The 18,490-nt window shown below is 41.3% G+C and overlaps 1 protein-coding gene across 1 annotated transcript; it reads right to left on the bottom strand.

The window, feature by feature from the left end:
* Positions 1 to 10,174: 10,174 nt before the first annotated feature.
* On the bottom strand, positions 10,175 to 15,660 carry CMTM6 (CKLF-like MARVEL transmembrane domain containing 6). Its single transcript, XM_009891977.1, has 4 exons — positions 15,583 to 15,660; positions 12,880 to 13,110; positions 11,872 to 11,970; positions 10,175 to 10,324 (listed from the first exon to the last, which is right to left on the bottom strand). The coding sequence occupies exons 1-4, from the start codon at positions 15,658 to 15,660 to the stop codon at positions 10,175 to 10,177; spliced, it is 558 nt and encodes a 185-aa protein (XP_009890279.1).
* Positions 15,661 to 18,490: the final 2,830 nt, after the last annotated feature.

The following is an 18,490-nucleotide window of genomic DNA, read 5'->3' as shown; positions in this document are numbered from 1 at the left end:
AAAAAAAAAAAAAAAAAAAAAAGAGGAAAGAAAAAAGGAGTTGCAGAACCACAGGAGTTTCCTGCCTCAAGGGCGAGGTGGCTGCCAAGACAAGCTTTTGGTTTTTACATGGAGGCAGAATTTAGTTATCAAAATCTTTGGCATTGTTCTGGCTTAGTGCTGTGAAAGCTTGGCTTTGAGAAACCAGTGTTGAGTAGCCAAAGGCATGATATTGTGGCTGCTTGTTAAGTGCTGGGGGGGTACAGTAGTATGATAGGGAGGGTTCATAACAAGGAGGCTGAGAGGCACCTTGCCTTTTGGGGGGGTGGTGAATAAGGAGGTCAGAGCTGGAAAAGAAAGTGCGGACGAAGAAGCTAAAATCAAGGGGCCACTGCAGGGTAGCAGTGCTACCTGACATCTGAGCGAGTAGCCGAGAACAGTGCTGTTCCTCGGGTTAGTGTTTTCATACCACTTCCTGAACGTGATATGACCTCCAGCAGAACCTGGTTTTTGCATATTGCTGAACTACAGTTTTACAGAAAGGCGCATAAGATAAATATTTTCAAAAGCAGTTTTGTCACTGGGTAAGTGCTAACCGGCTCTCAGGTGAGACTTGTGTTCGAGCAGAGTATGTCCTTCAGAGCACTAGCCAGCCATGAAGGCCAAAGCTTTTGAAGCAGAAAAAAGGATTAGGACATAGATAAAATTACTTTAATTAAAATGCATTTTTGTGGATCCTGGCTTGAACTGAGTTAAATTCAAAATGTCCAAGACGTTGTAGGTTTCATATATTGCTCTTTAGATGTTTACAGACCTAGAATAACAGCGATGCACAAAGCAACCATTTGAAAGGAATAAACTGCAACCTCTAAAGCATTAGCAAAACAGCAGCAGTCTTGCCCTCCTTGCTGTGACAGGAAATTCATCCAGCAGTGTGAACAAACACAGGAAGGCACAGGTGTCCCGGTGCCAACACTCGGTGCTGCAGAGCCCCCAGGTTACTCTGACTGGCCCTAAAATGATTTCAGCCCTGCCTGGTGCACAGAGGCACGGCCACGTACATCACCTTCGGAGTCCCTCTCACCCGCGACTCCAGAGAGGTGTGCCCACAAGCTGGGACCGTGCAAAGGTAGACAGGCGGCTGAGTGGCAAACCAGGCACCTGGGGAAAAGAGGGAGTAGCACAGAAGAAAAGGAACAGACTGAGTGCTCTGTGCTTTGCATGTGTGGGGATGTGTAGAAAAAAAGTAGTATGTGGTGGTAAAGGAAACACCTGCATGTTTCTGTGGCTGATGAAGGGGCTACCAGGAAGACAACAAGAATATGCCAGCGTTCGAAGTGGAGCTGATGTGTGTGTGGATGATGTGGTAGGCCAAGCAGAGCAGTGGGGCATTTTTCCCCGCAGGGGTGAAAATCCCCAAGCCATTAACGTAGAGACATTGCAAAGTTAAGTATGTCTGAAGCACTTGTTCTTTTCTTACGTGTTTGCACTTGTGCAGGAAGAGCAACAGCAGACAAGCAGCCCTCTTGGCACAGGAGGAATTGCAGCAAGGCTCTAGAAACCTTGGGAAAAAAAATAATCCCAGAGGTGTAGACTTAGAGGCACCTAACACTTAGGCATACAAGACTGGTCTAGGAAATTAGAGGCAAGTCATGCTGCACCTATTTTTACAGCCCAAAGAGAGTAAATCCCATTCTCCCAGGGAAAAGCAGATTGTGTCTTGGAGGCTATTTGCATGGGACTAGCCTTAATAACCAGCCATACTCCCTTGAGTATTCAATGAAGAAAGAGAAGAGCAAGAGTGAATCACAGCAGCAGTGACTCAGAGTGCACGAGTTACCCTTCCCCTCTTATTCACCCTCTAGATGTGCCTCTTCCTTTATCAGCTACCTGGGGAGCTTGGCCTCCCAGCTGGAACATCTCAGGGTAGGGCTGAGGAGATACCCCTTTTACTTTTGCATGTGGAGCTTGGACAACACCCACCTCTTAATTCCAGCACTTGCATTTCAGCACTTAACAGAGTTAATGTGATAGCTGGGTGGATGGCAAGAGGCCAGGCTAGGAGCTGTGTATCACCTGTAGCTAGCCAAAAGCATTTGCAGCTTCCTTTTCCTACATCTGCTAGCCAGCTGTGATGGTAGGGTATGATTTCCCTCTCAGCCCCACTACAGCCCTGCCAGCGCACTCAATTACACTATCAAAACTTTCTTTTATTGAGATTATTGGGGGATGTATGAAATGGACCAGTGCTGGTGGCTTCGTACCACCATGAGTACAAATCACAGCTCTGCTGGTATAATAGCTCCTTTTAAATCAGAAGTGCTTTGTCCATCTAGCACAGTCTACTGTTATTTCTGCATCTGTAAATCACTCTTAACATAAAACTTCATGATCTGCATCCCCCTTTTTCATGAACCCCAGCCAAACAAGAGCACAATGCTGCAGCTGTAGCTATTAAGCTATGGTGGCAGCAAAGCACTCCATTAATACCTCATGCTCAGCAGTTTGTGATGCATGAGAGCTGAATAATTATGCCCTTGTTACCCTCAAATGAGAGGCACAATTGCCAGAAACAAGCATTTACAATTAAAAAAACTGTATCAAGTCAAGGACAACATTTGTTCATTCATAAAACAAGCCTTTCTGAGCAAGAGGACTATGAGGCAGAAAACAGACAGACTTACATTGATGAGACGGTTGCTTCTAGAGCTGTATTGTACCCCCTTAGATAGGGCTCTGTAGCCACTTTATCTCAGTTGTTTTGAGAAACCAGGAGGCAGAGTTTTAGCCGAAGCTGTTGTTGCTATGAATTGCACTGATAGGGAGGTTTAATTTAGATTTGAGGGACAGGAATGGGAGGTAGGGCGTTAACAATGTGAGTACCAATAACCAGTGATCTGCAGCCTTTGAAACAGAGCAAACAGGCATAGGAGTGAAAATGGGTGTTGTGTTAACAGTAAAAATAGAGGTGGTGAGGGTCTGTCCGGCTTTCTGAGGATGCCTTGTTGCTCACACCAGTGTAGCAGCTCTACGTCTTTGGTAAGTAGTGTGCAGAGCCTACAGAACAACTAAGTAACTGTTCCTTCCTTACCTACAGCTCAACGTGAACACGGATTTCATAATCGTGTCTGCACTGGTATTTTTGGAAGAGTGACAGCTGGTGCAAAGGAAGTAGTTAAAAGGAAGGCTGTAGTGCAGACAGACTTGCATTATTTTGAGCAACATTCCACCATTCTCTAAGCAAGGGTAGGGCATATGGCAATAAAAAATTTGTCATATTTTTGTCTTACAATATTATGCTTTGAGTATGTCAATGTGAGGGCTAAAAAGAGAGTTCTGAAGTAAGCCCCAAACTTAGCACCAGGGAATACTACATCCTTTCATGCAGCACATCTAGCGTCAGATACCTGACTGGGTATTTGCTGTCCTCATCTGGCTGCACATGAGTCATGCTACAGAGGAATGTGCTTATGCTGTCGCCTCCTTGTGAAGCCCCGACTCTCACCTCAGGACTTGCCAACTTCAAAACAGCCAAGTCTGTGTTATTTTCCCAGTCCTGTTCTAATATTCAGCCAAGAGATAATAGGTCACAAGAAAATGAATGAGTGATTAGGACGCATGGGCCAGTCAAAGCAAGCTTCGCTGGGGTGCCTGAAGCCCTGTCTGGCATGCATTACGGCTATGTTCGCCAACATTTCTGTTTGTGGACCCTGAAATTTTTCCAGCATGCATAATTTGCATTTTTTGATAATAAGCTTCTCTCATTTAACTTCCCAAGAGTCCAGGAAGTGCTCGGGTACTCCCCATTCCTTTCTTCTTCCACCCACGATCCACAGACCTTTAATCGAAAACCACAGAATAGTACTGACTACAAAAATCTTCCAAGCTGCAGTGCAGCGTTACAGGTGCAGCTGTAGTCACGCAGCTGAAGCTTGACTTGAATTTTTAAAAGCATCTCTTGATAGGATACAAAACAAAAGGAATAAAAGGAAAACCCTTTCAAACTGCTCAGGTAATGTATCTCCTTGAGACAAGATTGATCTGATTATAGTGTCAAAAACACCTTCAGGCTACATTTTGAGAAATAAGCAAATGATTTGAAACAGTATCACTAAAATGCACAGTTCAATTCATAGGCACACTGAGAAAAGAGGGCAAGGGGGCTTCAATGCCACTGAAAATACAGATGGGAAGAGAGAGGGTGAAGTCCTCCACACTAGATTATTTCAATCACAGGATCATCTTTGCCCTCTTGTGGGCAAACTCCTCTCCTGCAGCTTCTCAGCAGATTCCTATGCAGACTGCACTGGGCGGACAACACGAACAGAAGGCAAAACACATTGCTGGCCTTCCTTGCGCTTCTTTTAGCAGGCAAAGAATAGCTATTCTGAATCCAAAGAGAAGTCAAACCCCAAACCCAGCCAAGTAGTTAACCTTGCTCGGTTCCTGCACGACAGCACGAAGGAGGCAATGTGATGAGGCAGGTGGCTGGACATGCTCCTCGCTGGAAGGAGAAAGCCCACCCAAAAGCAAGGAAACACGTATGTGCCTTCTTCAACAATGGATGGACAGACAGCGGCAACCAGGTGGTGCCTTGTGCACTTCCAAAGGAAAGCCGCAGACTACCAGCCTATGTTGTGTCCTGCTGCACTATTTTGATAATTTACAGTAAACTAATTTGGATTACACTCCTGAGAAAGGAGTTGTCACAATTCTAGCAATAACACAACTTAAACTGTGTGGTCATGCTCTAAATGATTAAATCTTTATTAATCTTTCTTAGGACTTCTGAGTTATTTTCTCACACTGTAAATCCACCACTGACATACCCTTTTAATACAACGTTTTGCCTCGATTGTTTTCTTGCATCTAGTTTTCAAATGTAATTAAAAGCGTTAGAGACCTTTTTCCCTTATGAATCCTTATGGTTACACTCATCTCTGGCAACTTCATCAAAGAGACCATTTCACCTTTAATGTTACGATACAAAGAAAAATATACCGTGGCATTCCAGTTTCAGTGCCGACAATGAAGAAAGTGCCATTCTCCTCCTGTTTACAAGATGACCACCAGGTGATAAGCAGTCTGTGGGATTATGAAACAAAAAAGCTCCCCTGCCAGAACGCATGCAGGTTTATTTCCTCTTCCTCTTCCTCACCACCTACGACCGACAATCAGACAAACATTTTTAAAGGATCCAGCAGCTCCCCCTCGACCAAGGAACTCAGTCACCAGCATTTTTCTATACCAGAAGAAATTACTTGCTCTCAACACCTTGTGCTAGTATGTGCTCCTTCCTTTAACAGGGCTTTATTTTTTTCAGCTCCACGTAACCAAGACAGCACTTGAATTATGCTTGTCAGAGTAACCTATAGACCATGGTAGCTGTAAAGGCTATTGCAAACTAGTTTGGTTGGACCCTGTGGGAAGAGGCAATACTGACCTTATCGGACCTTTCCTCCTGGAAACTTGCAGTGAGAATATCCAGCTTTGCAAGTGGGACCCTCTTCCCCTGTAACAGGCAAACACAATGCAAGCTCTTTCCTCCAAACCAGGAACAAAGAATGATGTTATTTCCTATGATTTGCTCTGGGAGAACTACATAGCGACACCAAATCATAGCAACAGAAATGAGAAACACTTAAGTTACTTAGCAATACTTTATTTAAAAAATTATTACAAAATATTTAAGACAGTTCTTAAGACCAAAAAAGCATAATACATTAGAAAAGACCACAGGTTTAGAATGGAAAAAATATTTAAGCATTTCAAAATTATTTAAATGGAAATTCAAGGCAACATTGGCAACAAAACTGTATAAAATTTTTATTTTATATATATATAACAGTACTGTATTATCACCCTGATTTAATAATCATTAAAAGTCACTTAAATTCTTAAAGGTATTAAAAGTGATAGATAGTTCTGAACAGCATAAAATTTAGTATCTAGAGATCTGCTTATGTTTACAACAATAGACTAAAACAAAGATAAATTTCCATCTTAAAGGCACTACCAGCATCTTGATTCGTTACGATTTTATATAACCTTTCAAAAATTTCACAAAGTATTTCCCTTCAGTGTAAAAAGCTTGGTATTTTTATTGCATAAATTTGAATGTGGATTACCATGATGGCCATTATGCAAAAACATCTTATGCAGAGCTCTGAGAATTGTGTGAGATAGCTCACTGCTTTTTCAAGCTGGAGGGTGCAAAGGTAAAACACAATTGTAACAGACCACCACCCTCCCCTGCGGTTTTTAGGCACAGAGTCCAAGCAGTAAGGCACAATTCCTTCACATATTTTGAACCCAAAGGGAACTGGTAACATTGGGATTTTAACATGGGCTAAATGCCACACACAAAAATTAACCATCAGTCTACACAATGCACGTGCAGATTTTCAGAGCAGAAACTCGTAGTCCAGCCACTTAACAAGTCCTTACGTGTCCTGGAGAATCCTCTGCAACGATTCTCAAGGCACTGTAAACAAAGCCTAAAAGTGGGTGCAGAGCCTTTAAATATTTTTGGACAGGCTCAACTGGAAAAGATGAAAGCTTTTAATGTGTCTGAGCAGGTTTGCAACACCACTGTCGAGCACCACGGTGAAGAAGGGAGAAGACAATCTCCAGGTAGATGTACTGGGCCAGTTGCTTCTTTCTACAGGTTTTACTACCAGTTAAGACTGTAGAAATGGTCACTTTGTAAACTGATGAAGAGGCAGCTGCTTGTAACAGAACTCCTGCTAGAGGCGACACCACTCTCCGGAACAATCCCTTCAGTCAAAATCAGCCACCTTAACATAAGCAATTTAAATAGCTGGTTTAAATAAAGCAAGCTGATTTCATCAGAAGCAGGCTGGGAAACAAGCAGACCGCTTTGCTGACAGAGCACTGGAGTGGTAAGAGACATCCAGCCACACACGCAGAGCTCCTGCAAAACCAGATGTTTAATCCAGCTCCAGCACCGTTCTCTGGGATCAGTCTAATTAAAAGACCGATACTCAAAGCCTGGATCCGACACCAGAAGCATCAAAGGCGGCATGTCAAGACTGCAGGAGACCAGTCTGCTGAGCCAGGGCAGCAAGGCAATCTCTCCCCCACCCAGCCCAGGAAGGCAGGACAGCAAGGAGGGACACATCTTGTATCTTAGGAAGCTGATAAAGCAGCTAAGAAAATGACCTTGTAGAAGCGGAGAACAGCACACGCACCAGCAATTCTGCTTCTCAACTATTTTAAAACAGAACATAACCAACACCTCATACTTAGAAACCTAGGATTACCAGTACCACCATGCAGAAACTGTTTTGTTAGCCAACAACTGGTTTGGAAGCAACAATTTAGCAATTGCCTTAAACCTACAACCAATATGCGGCTTGTCTGCTCCTAGTATTTAGCTACTGTGTGACAGATCAATGCCAGCTTGACAGCATCTGGGATGGAGCACTATGCATTGTTTTAAAGAACAGCAGGACTTCCCCTAGAAGTAAATGCTTGTGACATGTGGGAAAACAACTAGTCAGTTTCCCAAAGACTACCATTTGTCATTTTCATTAGCTGATGGCAACGCTTGGATCCCTTTCAGTCAGAGATGGAATCTGATCCTCAAATCACACACGGATCAGTCGGTGAGAAAATGGGTATAAACTACCTACTTGGAATAATTAAAATGAAAACAAAAAACGCACCAAACCCCCTGACTCTAACAACCTGAAACACACCAGGATGCCAGCATGTATGTCATAGGAGAATCCACCAAACCATTCAGCAAAGGATGGCAGTATTTGTTTCAAAAGGCCTAATAGATCATGGGAGTCAGGAGATCTCAGAGTCACCTTCTTTTGACACCAACTTCTTGTGGGACCTTTTCATAAAAGTAACTCGCTCTGTATTTCAATTTCTCTGTGAAGTATCAGCAGTAGATATCATAGATAAGGAGGCCAAGGCAGAGACATGACTTCACAGGTCCTTTTCAGTACCAGTATTGCCAATTCAGGAATGGACCAGTAACAAAGCACTTAGGTGGAGAAAAGCCTATAGCAAAGCAACCAAGACCCAGGACTCTCTTAGATTTTCAAGCCGAGAAAAAATACCTCAAGATAAAAGTCCCATCATGGTGCTGCATTTCTTAATAAATATCAGCAGCACAGTGTTAATCTTACACTATATTTACAGCTTTTAATTATACATCAAGGTTTAAAGCCTACAGACAGTGTGATGTGAAAACAAATTCAGTAGAATCCCGGGCAATAAAACCCCAAAAAACTCCTTTAGAATGTTAATCATAGATATGGACGGAATCCCCAAAGTAAGATGCTGCAATTCATAGCAGAGATATTTCTCATTACGGCAAGTTTCATATCACCAGTAGCATTGCTTGTAAACAAAACACCTCTAATCTACCCAGTTTTCAGAGAGAGCTACAGCAAGCTCTGTACACCTAGACTGAGATCAGGTTTTAGTGCAAATGAACACAAGGAAAAAAAAGCCAGTCCTAAGAGCATTTTGTCTTCACAAACCAGGAAATTCTATGAAGGAAAGTATGTCTTTTATGCATGGCTCTGAAACCAAGCTACAGCGTAAACTTTATGCTTCACACCACCTGTCAAAATTTTACATCCTCCAAGCAAAGTGTAGTGTTAGGCTTAAGTCTCAGGGCTTAGAGAGAGAACATCACAAACTCACATTCATCAGAAAGTGGCAGCACTGGAAGAAAACTCTGACCTTCTTTTACAGTCCTTTGTCTTACAACAGCTTCCTCGTCCTTTTCCAAATACAGCTTGCTCAGCCGATTTCTGGAGGGCTTAGTCTCAACGCTGCCAGAACAGGTTACAGGACTATAAATTTGTCAAGCTAGGGTACTGATGAAATAGAGTTAATGCCCGAAAGATATGGCAAGTGTCACGAGCACTCAAACAAGAATTGTTTTTGCATAATCAGCTTTTTCTCATTTGCTTTGGTATTTTGGAACATCTCCTAGCTTACAGCAATTTGCCCTACTTTTGAAGGCTTTCTTCTTAAGTGAGGTGTAGCCATCTTGCTTCTGCCTCAGACATCTGAAAAACGCCTTTCCACCACTTCATTTCTTTTACAGCCATCAACATCTGGTCTTGTATGGCCGTCACTTGTCTGATACATGTTGCATCAGTAGTGTTTCATGACGTCCTACAGCCTGTCACTTTTAAGACAAATCAAGGGTACAAATGCTTATTTACCTGTTTACCAACTGACCTAGTCAGTAGCAAGAAGTCTCAAGCTAGTGCCATATTTATAAACAAAGAAAATCGTGGGCGCCTAACCATTCCGGCAAACCTCACCATTTACTATGCATAAACAAGCTGCATATGGTATTAACCCTGCAAGTAATATTCAACAGGATAGTACCAATGTGCTGTAATGGTTTTCCCATCGATGTTCAGATTGCTACTTTTGGGGTTACTTTGTGAAAATATTTATTCTTCATCTTTTTCCTTTCAGAACTGGCTTTTCAAGTTTCTTCCTGCAACTTTTCTAGGTTTTGAAACAATCTGAAAGACGATTCTGGCATACAAGTTCCAACTTTGGCAATCACGGGGTACAAAACTGTCTCCTTAATACACCATTACATTACCCTCCCCACAAACCCCCTACGCTCGCTATTCCATTAAACTGATCTTCGCAGGCAGAACTGATGGGCAAAACCCATGAATAGTGAAAACCAAAACCCTTATGTAAGGATAAGCATTTCTGTAAGGCTCCAATTAGGTATGCCTTTTACATTCACAGTTTGACCAGTAAGTACAAAAATTAATTCTGCTGTACTAATTTATAACTCTTATCAGAGGTATCTGGTCCATTTATACAGAAAACATCTTTAGGGTATAGCTCAGAATTGATGCATCAGACATTAACCTTTATTAGTCACCTCTGCCAAAATCAAATCAGCACACTGATGTCTTTAAGTTACTCTATTTAGACACAAGTTTTTTAGTGTCTGTCACCTGGACAGGTGGCAAGACAAGTTATTAAGCAGGACCAGTTACCTTAGAACATGATGCTTAAAATGCCATTATTTGACCTAAGGATCTATAAAAATTTGTGACGAGCCATGTGTACAAAATTGATTAGAACAAAGAGACAGAAGTTGTTACCTACAGTGCACCAAAAGTTCATTTTAGTTTGCGCCATTCAAAAACAATTAAATAATCCCAGAAAGTTAGCTTTGTTTGTGCAGTGGCTGATTTTCTGTGGCATTCTGAGTGTTGCCAGGATTTTCAGAGCGTCTGTCGATGTTTTGTTTGCGACTGTGAAAATACTCTATAATAATTTCAGCTAAAAATGCACCACTTGCAAGAAATCCAAATGCCTGTGAAAGTGAAAGGGATATAAGATTTTAAAATGTACAAACATTAACAGTATTCTAACATTGTTCGGAGAGATTTGCTGGGCTATTTACATAAGTTCATAATGCTTATATATTAAGATTACAGTCCTCCTTAAATCAGTAGTTCCATTTAAATTAGAAACAGATCAGAAATCATAATTCTAGCACATTTAATGCAAAAACTTTTACAGATCTCATTCTCTTAATCAAGTGTGAACCTTACAATATGTTCTAAATAGCCCTTAATAGTAAAAGTATATCAATTTTATTGCAAAAATTAGCTATTAAAGCAGCATGGCATTGGTGGTATAGCAGAATATTTATCCAAGAGATGGCTCCTGATTAAAGGGAATAAGTGAAGAAGAGTAACACATAGAATGTGAAGGGAGGTAAGATCTGCAGAACCTAAGCAAGTCCTTACCGGGTCAGCAAGGGGGGATGAAATGACATTTTGTTAGACATTTCATTATTAGTCATGGCAAGATACTGGTAAGGAAAAGGTTGTTCTCATCAGCTTCTTTCAAACAAGGAAAGAAATACATCCATTATTCTAACTTCTACCTAAATTTTACTCAACTGGTTTGCCGCAAAGCAATTTGACACTAGTAAGTCTTAAATCACAATAGCTTTTGTTTTTCCAGCTCCAGAAAGAAAACTGAAACACTGTATACTCAAGCCATTAGGTCTGAGTAGATCAACATCACAGAAGATGACTACACAAAAGTGTGTATCTCTAATGCACTTATGCAGTTTATGCTGCCTGTGGAAGAGAATTACTTTACTTTCTTTTCTAACTCATTTTTTTCTCATTCAAGCATAAAATAAAAATTTGATCTTTTAAACTCACATATTCACAATTCCAAGGTTATTCAAAAGAAGTGCCAAATGAGTGAGGAATTACAACATTCACAGTATCCCAAAGCGTCTTCAGTGCCTTGCCCTGAGCCTCTTCAGTGTTCCCTGGGAGATGCATGCCCTATTGCTCTTCTAACTATTTCTATCACTGAGGAAACTGCTGCTCTTACTGCAGTTTTTGCAAGTCAGAATTCTCCACATATGCTTTGTAATGCCTGGCAAAAGATACAGTTTCTTGCTGACTTTGTGAGGGGGTGGCATTACGAAACGACAATGAAAGGATAAAAAGAAAAAAACCAGGCATTTCAGAGATGAGGATATCAGAGAACTGGGGAAGCTGTGAGAGATGGCAACGTTGAAACAGTGACAGATGACAGGGAATAATATGGAGCCAAGACAGTGAAGTCTGAGGAACCCAGAAGCAAGCTGCAAACGCTAGGGAGCTGCAAGTGCATGCAGAGCTTTCCAGCCATCCCGAGGAATGCCTGCTCTTTGGATTTCCTACAGTAAGTTTCTGGAAAGTCTGAAATAGCTAATTCCTCCTGAAAACTTTGCAATGCACTGAGTTCTGTTCCCTCCCCAGTTTCTTCCCTGCAAATGGAGTAAAGTTTAGAGGGCAGAGAAATTAATATAAAAGATAAATACAAAGTAAATCATGCAATTTTAAGACTTACACATGCAGCTTTTTCAACAGCAGACCCAGAGCTGGTCGCAGCAAGCACTATTGACGCTAACAGAAAACAGACACCTATGATTACCATGGCCCAACTATTCTGCAAATATAAAAAAAAAAAGAATGTTATAGAATTGTAGGTATACTACCTGAAAAAGAACAAGCATCATAACAGCAGCTGAGTTAATCTGACAGTGAATTTATGCTTTGAAACTCTGATGCTAATGGAAGTTTCAGAAAAAGTATTTTACAACTACATTCCAAACAACATTCAACATTATCAACTATTTAAAAGTCTGTGTTACATACTCCCCTGTTTTTGTCTCCTTTAAGTATTTCGTACATTTAATACAATTTTTTTCACAATCAAATTCAAGCTCAGGTCAACCATGCTAGCATTACTGCCTACATAAAACATTTGGGAAATCAGAAACCTGTAAGTAAATGTGCTTATTCAAATTTCTTACTACACTCCCTTATCTGTACCTTCACATAAAAAAACCTACTGTTTGCTCTGAAGAAAAATAGGAAGGGACACTCGTAAGAGAGTATAATATTTTTTACTGACTTTGCAGAGCAACTTTGTGCCACTGCTGGATCTTCTGAAATATAAAAGCATAAACTGTAACGAGTACGATTATTACTGAAAAGGAGGTCGGCTACACCCAGTAGGAAAATAATAGGGTAAACAGGCAAATTACAAGTATCATGCTGGTGGTAAACTGTGTTCCGTATACGTACATATATGCAATGACTACGCAGTAGTATCTGTCTGCGCAAAAGACTTTCGTACAAGTCCTAAAATCCTGCAGGTAACCAGCATGACAATTCTGGAAAAGTTGTCAATATAAAAGGGACTCTCAAAGCTGACTCATTTTTTAACTATAAGCTACTTTAATCTGCCCTTTAAATACAGCAGGAGATTCATTCTGCACAACCTTTTCACTCCGCAATAGTCTTTAAGCACTTACAAGAAATGGTTTGTTTTAAGGAAAAGAAATGTCCTTACCACTCTCTGTACTTTATCTTCCCCAAACGTTTCGTATACATTGGTGCAATACACACACAGGATGAGGAGGCTCAAAAGAAAGGCACTGCAGCTTGTGAATTCAAAGAAGTACAGTCCGCCACAGTTGATACAATCCTCCACAGCTGATACAATCCTCACTTCATGCAATCCTCCACACTTGATACAATCCTCCACAATTTCTTCACAAATAACAGCCAGAAGAGAGAGAATCTGCAAACAAATAACATGCTTGAGTTGGATCAAGTCTCTAATATCTTCAGCAAACAGACGTCTCTGATGTGAACATTAATAATGACAGCTGTTAAGGAAAATTCTCAATTTACAAAGAACCTGGTAAAATTCTGCACTATTTTCTTACAGGCAGAAATAATTATATAGTGACACGGTTTACACTTGCTATTAAAGTTGGTCAATAAAATACACTCAGGCAAGCTGAGCACACACCACCAAATATAGGCTTCTTGATTAGACAGTCAAGAGTCCCGATTTGTGGTTTTGTGCAATTGCCAGTTGGAAGCAGATGAGGCAGGCAGTGTGGGGAGCACACATCCCAGTCAGAACAAGCAAAAATACTATTGCTTACTACTTAAACTGCACTTAATTTTAAATGCATTTGGGTTCAGGACAGAGGGGGAAATTGGACAGTATTGACACAGTCAGCTACCTCCCTGAAAGTTAACAGCTGACGTTACCTCCCTTGATAAAACTTCAGAGAAAGTGCATGTAGCTAATAGCTCATCCGTTTACGACCCAGTAACGACACAAGCTCAGCTCTGCTTGCAGGAACCACAACTTTATGTTTAAACTATGTTGGACAGCGTTTAATCTATACAAAAGCTTATGTTCACCTTCCTGCCACAGTATGTTTGAGGAAAGAACATGAGTTAATTCCTGTACAGTCACCATACACCTGCTGCTGGATTTTCTACTATTTTATTCTACAAGAAAGAATATTGCTTTATTTAAATTCTCTCATTTTGGCCACTTCTTGGTAGTTTCCTTCATCCCATAAAGCTGACACAGGATTATAGATCCTTGTAATACGGAGTTCACTAGATTAAAACAAAACCATTAGTAGGAATCAGAGTCAGTCACAAAATTGAGACTGATATAAGGATGCTGATCATATTTTTAGTAAGAGTATATGGGCAATAAGGAGGCTGACAGTTCTTCTTTTAAAAAAATAAAAAATAAAATTCTAAAATTCAGACTTGTTCTTGGAAAATAACCACCAGCCTTTGGTTTTAGTTTTCAGACAGTAAAAATGAGAACAACAATTTAGCACGTGGGAACTGTAAATTCCCCCTGCTAAGCCAGAGCTCAGAAGGGCGCTTCAAAGCATCATGTTTTGAAAATGCTGCAATCATATAAAGTAAACAGGATCTCAGGAAGGGAAAGAACCTGAGCTGGGAAACTGCAATATTACTATCAGGCCCCCACATACTTCCTTCTCTCCCGCAGCGGCTGGCAAGGCAAACTTCTCAGCAGCCCTCGCACTTAAAACAGTGACTACCGGGGCTGTCTGAGGAATGTTTTGAACTCTGAATTTGCAATTTTTAAGTATTTTTTTGCACTTCAAAAGATTTGCTTACAGCTGTGCCAATGACTTTGAGTTTCACGTTTTTCACGAGGTCAGCTAGTGTGAGATGTTTTCATGTATAGTCCTAGCTCTTTTTATCAGCACTGAAAACTGAATGCCATCACGTTCACCTGGGATGAAACAAAACAGAAAGGAAATAAACCTGCCCTTAAGATAATTTGTAAGCCTAGATTAACCATAATATGATCTAAATAACTGAAAAAACCCTCTCCTCTGAGTGTACAAATAAGTAGAAAAAAATCCCATTCAAAGAGTAGCTATAAATGGTTCAGTGTCAAAAAAATTAGATTTACCAAGTGAAGTCCTATGTGGGATTTGTCCAAGTCAATATTCAATTTTTTATTAATTATTAATAAGCTGAATAACAAAACAGAGTACATCATTAAAAAAGCTTTGGTTTGAAGAACTTTAATCAAAGTGGCGTATCAACAGCACATTTATAAGCTGCCAGAGAGTTCTGCTTGGGTTTCTTAACCTGCTTCCTGATTATCACTATGAGAAACAAAAGGGATTACTCGGTTGTCCTACTACAAAAAAAATAGCTTTAAATAGCACGAAAAGAGTAGTTCTAAACTTCAGTTTATAGAGTTACAGCTATATAACATAGTAAGAAGTTTTTTCGAGTATTAGCCAGAAGATTATCCTCTCTATTACTCATCTGCATTTTAGTAATATCCCGCTATTAGATACAGTATAAATACATGAGCCGCTTTAAACAAGCCAGGAGATTCCACATTTCATTCAGCTTCCCAAGAACTGTTCTGCCAGAGATCCAGCTTTGTCCCTCAGCGTTAGTCCTGGCAAAAGCGCAGACCTCTTATATGAAGCAGCCAAAGCTCCTTCTGTTTTTTCACATCTGCCTTCTCCACACCAATCCCATGGGGAGACCCTAGCAGCCGATGCCCAGACTATCACTACCGCTTCTGTTTGAGCCTTCAATAACAAGCGAAGAGGGGCAGCTCAGTAGTTCCTCATTTTCTTGAGATCTAAACCTTCTGGGTAGATTTACTTTCACCCTGAAGCCCAGGGTAATACTTGAAGATAAAAGCAGGCAGCCACCGCCACCTTCCTTCCCCTCTCACCCAGAGCCCTGTGCCGCTGGCGATGCAGTGCCAGCGCTGGTGGGCAGGCAGAGGTGACCCAGCAGGTGGGTCAGGCATGGTTCGGAGCATGCATGGCTGCAGAGAGGCACAAGAGGACACAGGCAGGTTGGCACCAGGCTCGCTGGTTCCTGCAGGAGCATCCACACCCCGCCATATGCACGCACTGCTCGCCTTCCTGTGTGATGTAAAGGGAGAAGCAGCGTTGGAGGTGCGGTTTTTAACTTTTTCTCTTTTTTCTTGTTAATTATTATTCCTATCTGTCCGTATGTACACCAGAAATTAAACATCTTCAGCTGCCCCTTACCAACAAGAAGTTATTCATTGATACTGACATCACTGTTGGAAGTTTGTACACAAACGTCAAGTTTCTAGATTTAGTAAGTAAAAGGTTACAAAAGAATGCTACAAAAATAAAGATCAATGAACTTTCCAACAGGCTTGTGAAAATGCTGAGCAGCGGTATTCCCAGTACAAAATCTTCAAGTTCAGATGGGTGCACATAGAAATTCTTTAAGTGAACAGTTCAGAAAAAAAACAGATGTTTAAGACTAAGTCACAGTTTTCCTTGCCAGTAAGAGCACTTTTGTTAAAGTGAAACAATGGTTGATGACAAGTATTTCTGCTTTAGATAAGAACTCATTTTTACCTCAGTCTTGGCACAATGTGTTGTGCCATTTACCTTTGTGCAGTATTTGAATGAGTAATGGACTAATAAAAACATTCCACCGTATAAAAGAAGAAATTAAAATAATCTAGAAAACACTGCAATAAGCATACCTCCCAGCATCCTTTTGGCAGTTACATTTTCCTTATTTAATTTGCCCAAAAAACTTTAATAAAGCAGGCTAAGATTACAATGTATGCCATTATTAATCAGAAGAAAAGCATTTCTAAGGTCTAGACAAACCAGTCCTCTGCAGGTGATTTCACAGTGTTTTGTAAAATCACTTCTGTAATGAAGACAGCTGATTTTCTGAGTGCAATACCCTGTTAAACAGTCCACATGAGTGATTATCAGCGCGTAATCACAATAACAACTCACAGTTGCTATTGTTACACAAGGCTAATAGATGTTAATCACCATCACTGGCATTTCCAAAAATCAACATTTTCACAAAACACACAATTTCTCTTACTGTAGACACTGAGGCTTCCACCTTCAGTAATACCTGGGACTTCCTTAAAGTGTTTTGACCAAGAACTCCAGATCCATGCATTTTAGTGAAGGGAAAGAAAAAGGGGGAGGAAAGCAGCTGGAAGTTAGGAGGGTGAACCAATGTAATTCCATTTTCTTTTTCCTCTTGTTGAAGGACAGGTACAGGCCACAAACTGTTCATTCTTTAGGAGCATATCAAGCAGCTCTCCATCCTGTTTAGGATAATCATACATTTCCTTCTTCCTACCTAGAAAGCTTTTTAAATAATGCCTCTGTTCAGGTAAACAGTTTAAGACTTGGGTAGACCAGTAAATTTGTGTATGTAATAGTTTATTTTGGTCAGTGAAACTACTTATATAAATGATCTACTTGTCTGGGAGCAACAGCCAGCAGATCTTACTTTATTCATCTCTAGCAGATGAATTAAAAGTTTATGTCCTATTATATTTATTTATTTAAAGCATTCTTGAGTGTGAATTTTTAAATACTCTTAGAAAACATTTTTTTTGGCAGCACTACCATTGCCAGCACTCAGGAATCTTATGTTTCTGGTTGAGGATTTTGACTGTGTGTGAGAAAAAGTTTAAAAACCGTATGCCCTCTTTTCTGCAATGGTGGAGTAATGAGAAAGGGTTGGAAATCACCTACAATTCCCATGAGCATGAGACATCTGTGTGAAAAGCCACTTTGCTGGCTGGAAAATGTACCCCAACACACATTTTCAGCCAGCTGCCCTTTTCCACTGTCAGTTTCACTACCTCCCTGCCAGTAATTAAGAATCGTGCTCCTTGTGTGCTTACCAGCAGTAGCACTGGCACATTTTGGAAGAACCCATGGCCACACACAGAACAGACAGGAGTCTGAATCGTGCAACCAACTGCTGAATGTGGTTGGGAATAATGTTACACGTAACAAAAAGCACGCAGAATATAACACTTTTATTTCCTGGTGGGCATGGAACTGCCCAACACGAAGTGACGCACTGCGATGTCTCATACAGTGGGCCACCATCAACACCACACGTTTCTGGTGCAATTTTCTACCGCGAATCATGGGAGAAATGAGTGCCCCGATTCTAGCAGGGACAGCGCGGTGCGATAAGCTTACAAACGGGCTGCAGGTACAGCAGAAGAGGGAGGTCCGGATCTGATAACCCAGCAAGCCCTTCCCAGTTCTACTGCCCAACCCTGAGGTTCAACCAAAAGCTTCTTCTGCCTCCTGTTTTCATACAACGTGGCCCTCAGAAGAAAACATTATGTTTCCTGTGAGGTTTCCTCCTGATTTTAAACCGTAAGGACAGCAGGTGGCTGCACCGTGCCAGCTGCAGCACCGAACCTTGGTTGAGGGCCACACGCAACCATCAGATGTCAGCACCTGCTCCTGCAGCCAGAACGCGAAGAAGGAACAAGCCGGTCACTTCCCCACCATTAACCAACCTGAACCTGTAGAGGCGAGGGTATTGTAAGACACTCCGCCAGCTTTCCAGCTGAGATACAAGTCTGCACAGCTTTAGTGACCCACAGCAAAGGCGGGCTTTGCCTCTGCTGCGCCCGAGGCCGGGCTTTCTGTGGGAGCCAGCCCTTCCCTGACCGACAGCAGTGACTCCCCTGAGGCCTGTGCGCCGCCATCTCCCCCAGCCTGCGCCTCGCCAGTCAAGAGTTTAATTTTTAAGCGGCGGTGTGCGTGTTGCCCTAAAGCCGGAGGTCACCATAACACTCTCACCTCCACATC

This window comes from Charadrius vociferus, unplaced genomic scaffold, assembly GCF_000708025.1.
Source record: "Charadrius vociferus isolate BGI_N301 unplaced genomic scaffold, ASM70802v2 scaffold349, whole genome shotgun sequence".
Classification (NCBI taxonomy): Eukaryota; Metazoa; Chordata; class Aves; order Charadriiformes; family Charadriidae; genus Charadrius; species Charadrius vociferus.
This window is presented reverse-complemented; position numbering and strand designations above follow the sequence as displayed.

What these genes read in the sequence shown, in the direction of transcription:
- CMTM6 (XM_009891977.1), bottom strand. Translation starts at nt 15,660, where the DNA reads ATGCCTGACCCACCTGCTGGGTCACCTCTGCCTGCCCACCAGCGCTGG. An exon ending in CCAGCGGCACAGGGCTCTGG is followed by an intron (nt 13,111 to 15,582) that starts GTGAGAGGGGAA and finishes ATTTGTTTGCAG; the next exon opens with ATTCTCTCTCTTCTGGCTGT. An exon ending in AAGATAAAGTACAGAGAGTG is followed by an intron (nt 11,971 to 12,879) that starts GTAAGGACATTT and finishes TTATATTTGCAG; the next exon opens with AATAGTTGGGCCATGGTAAT.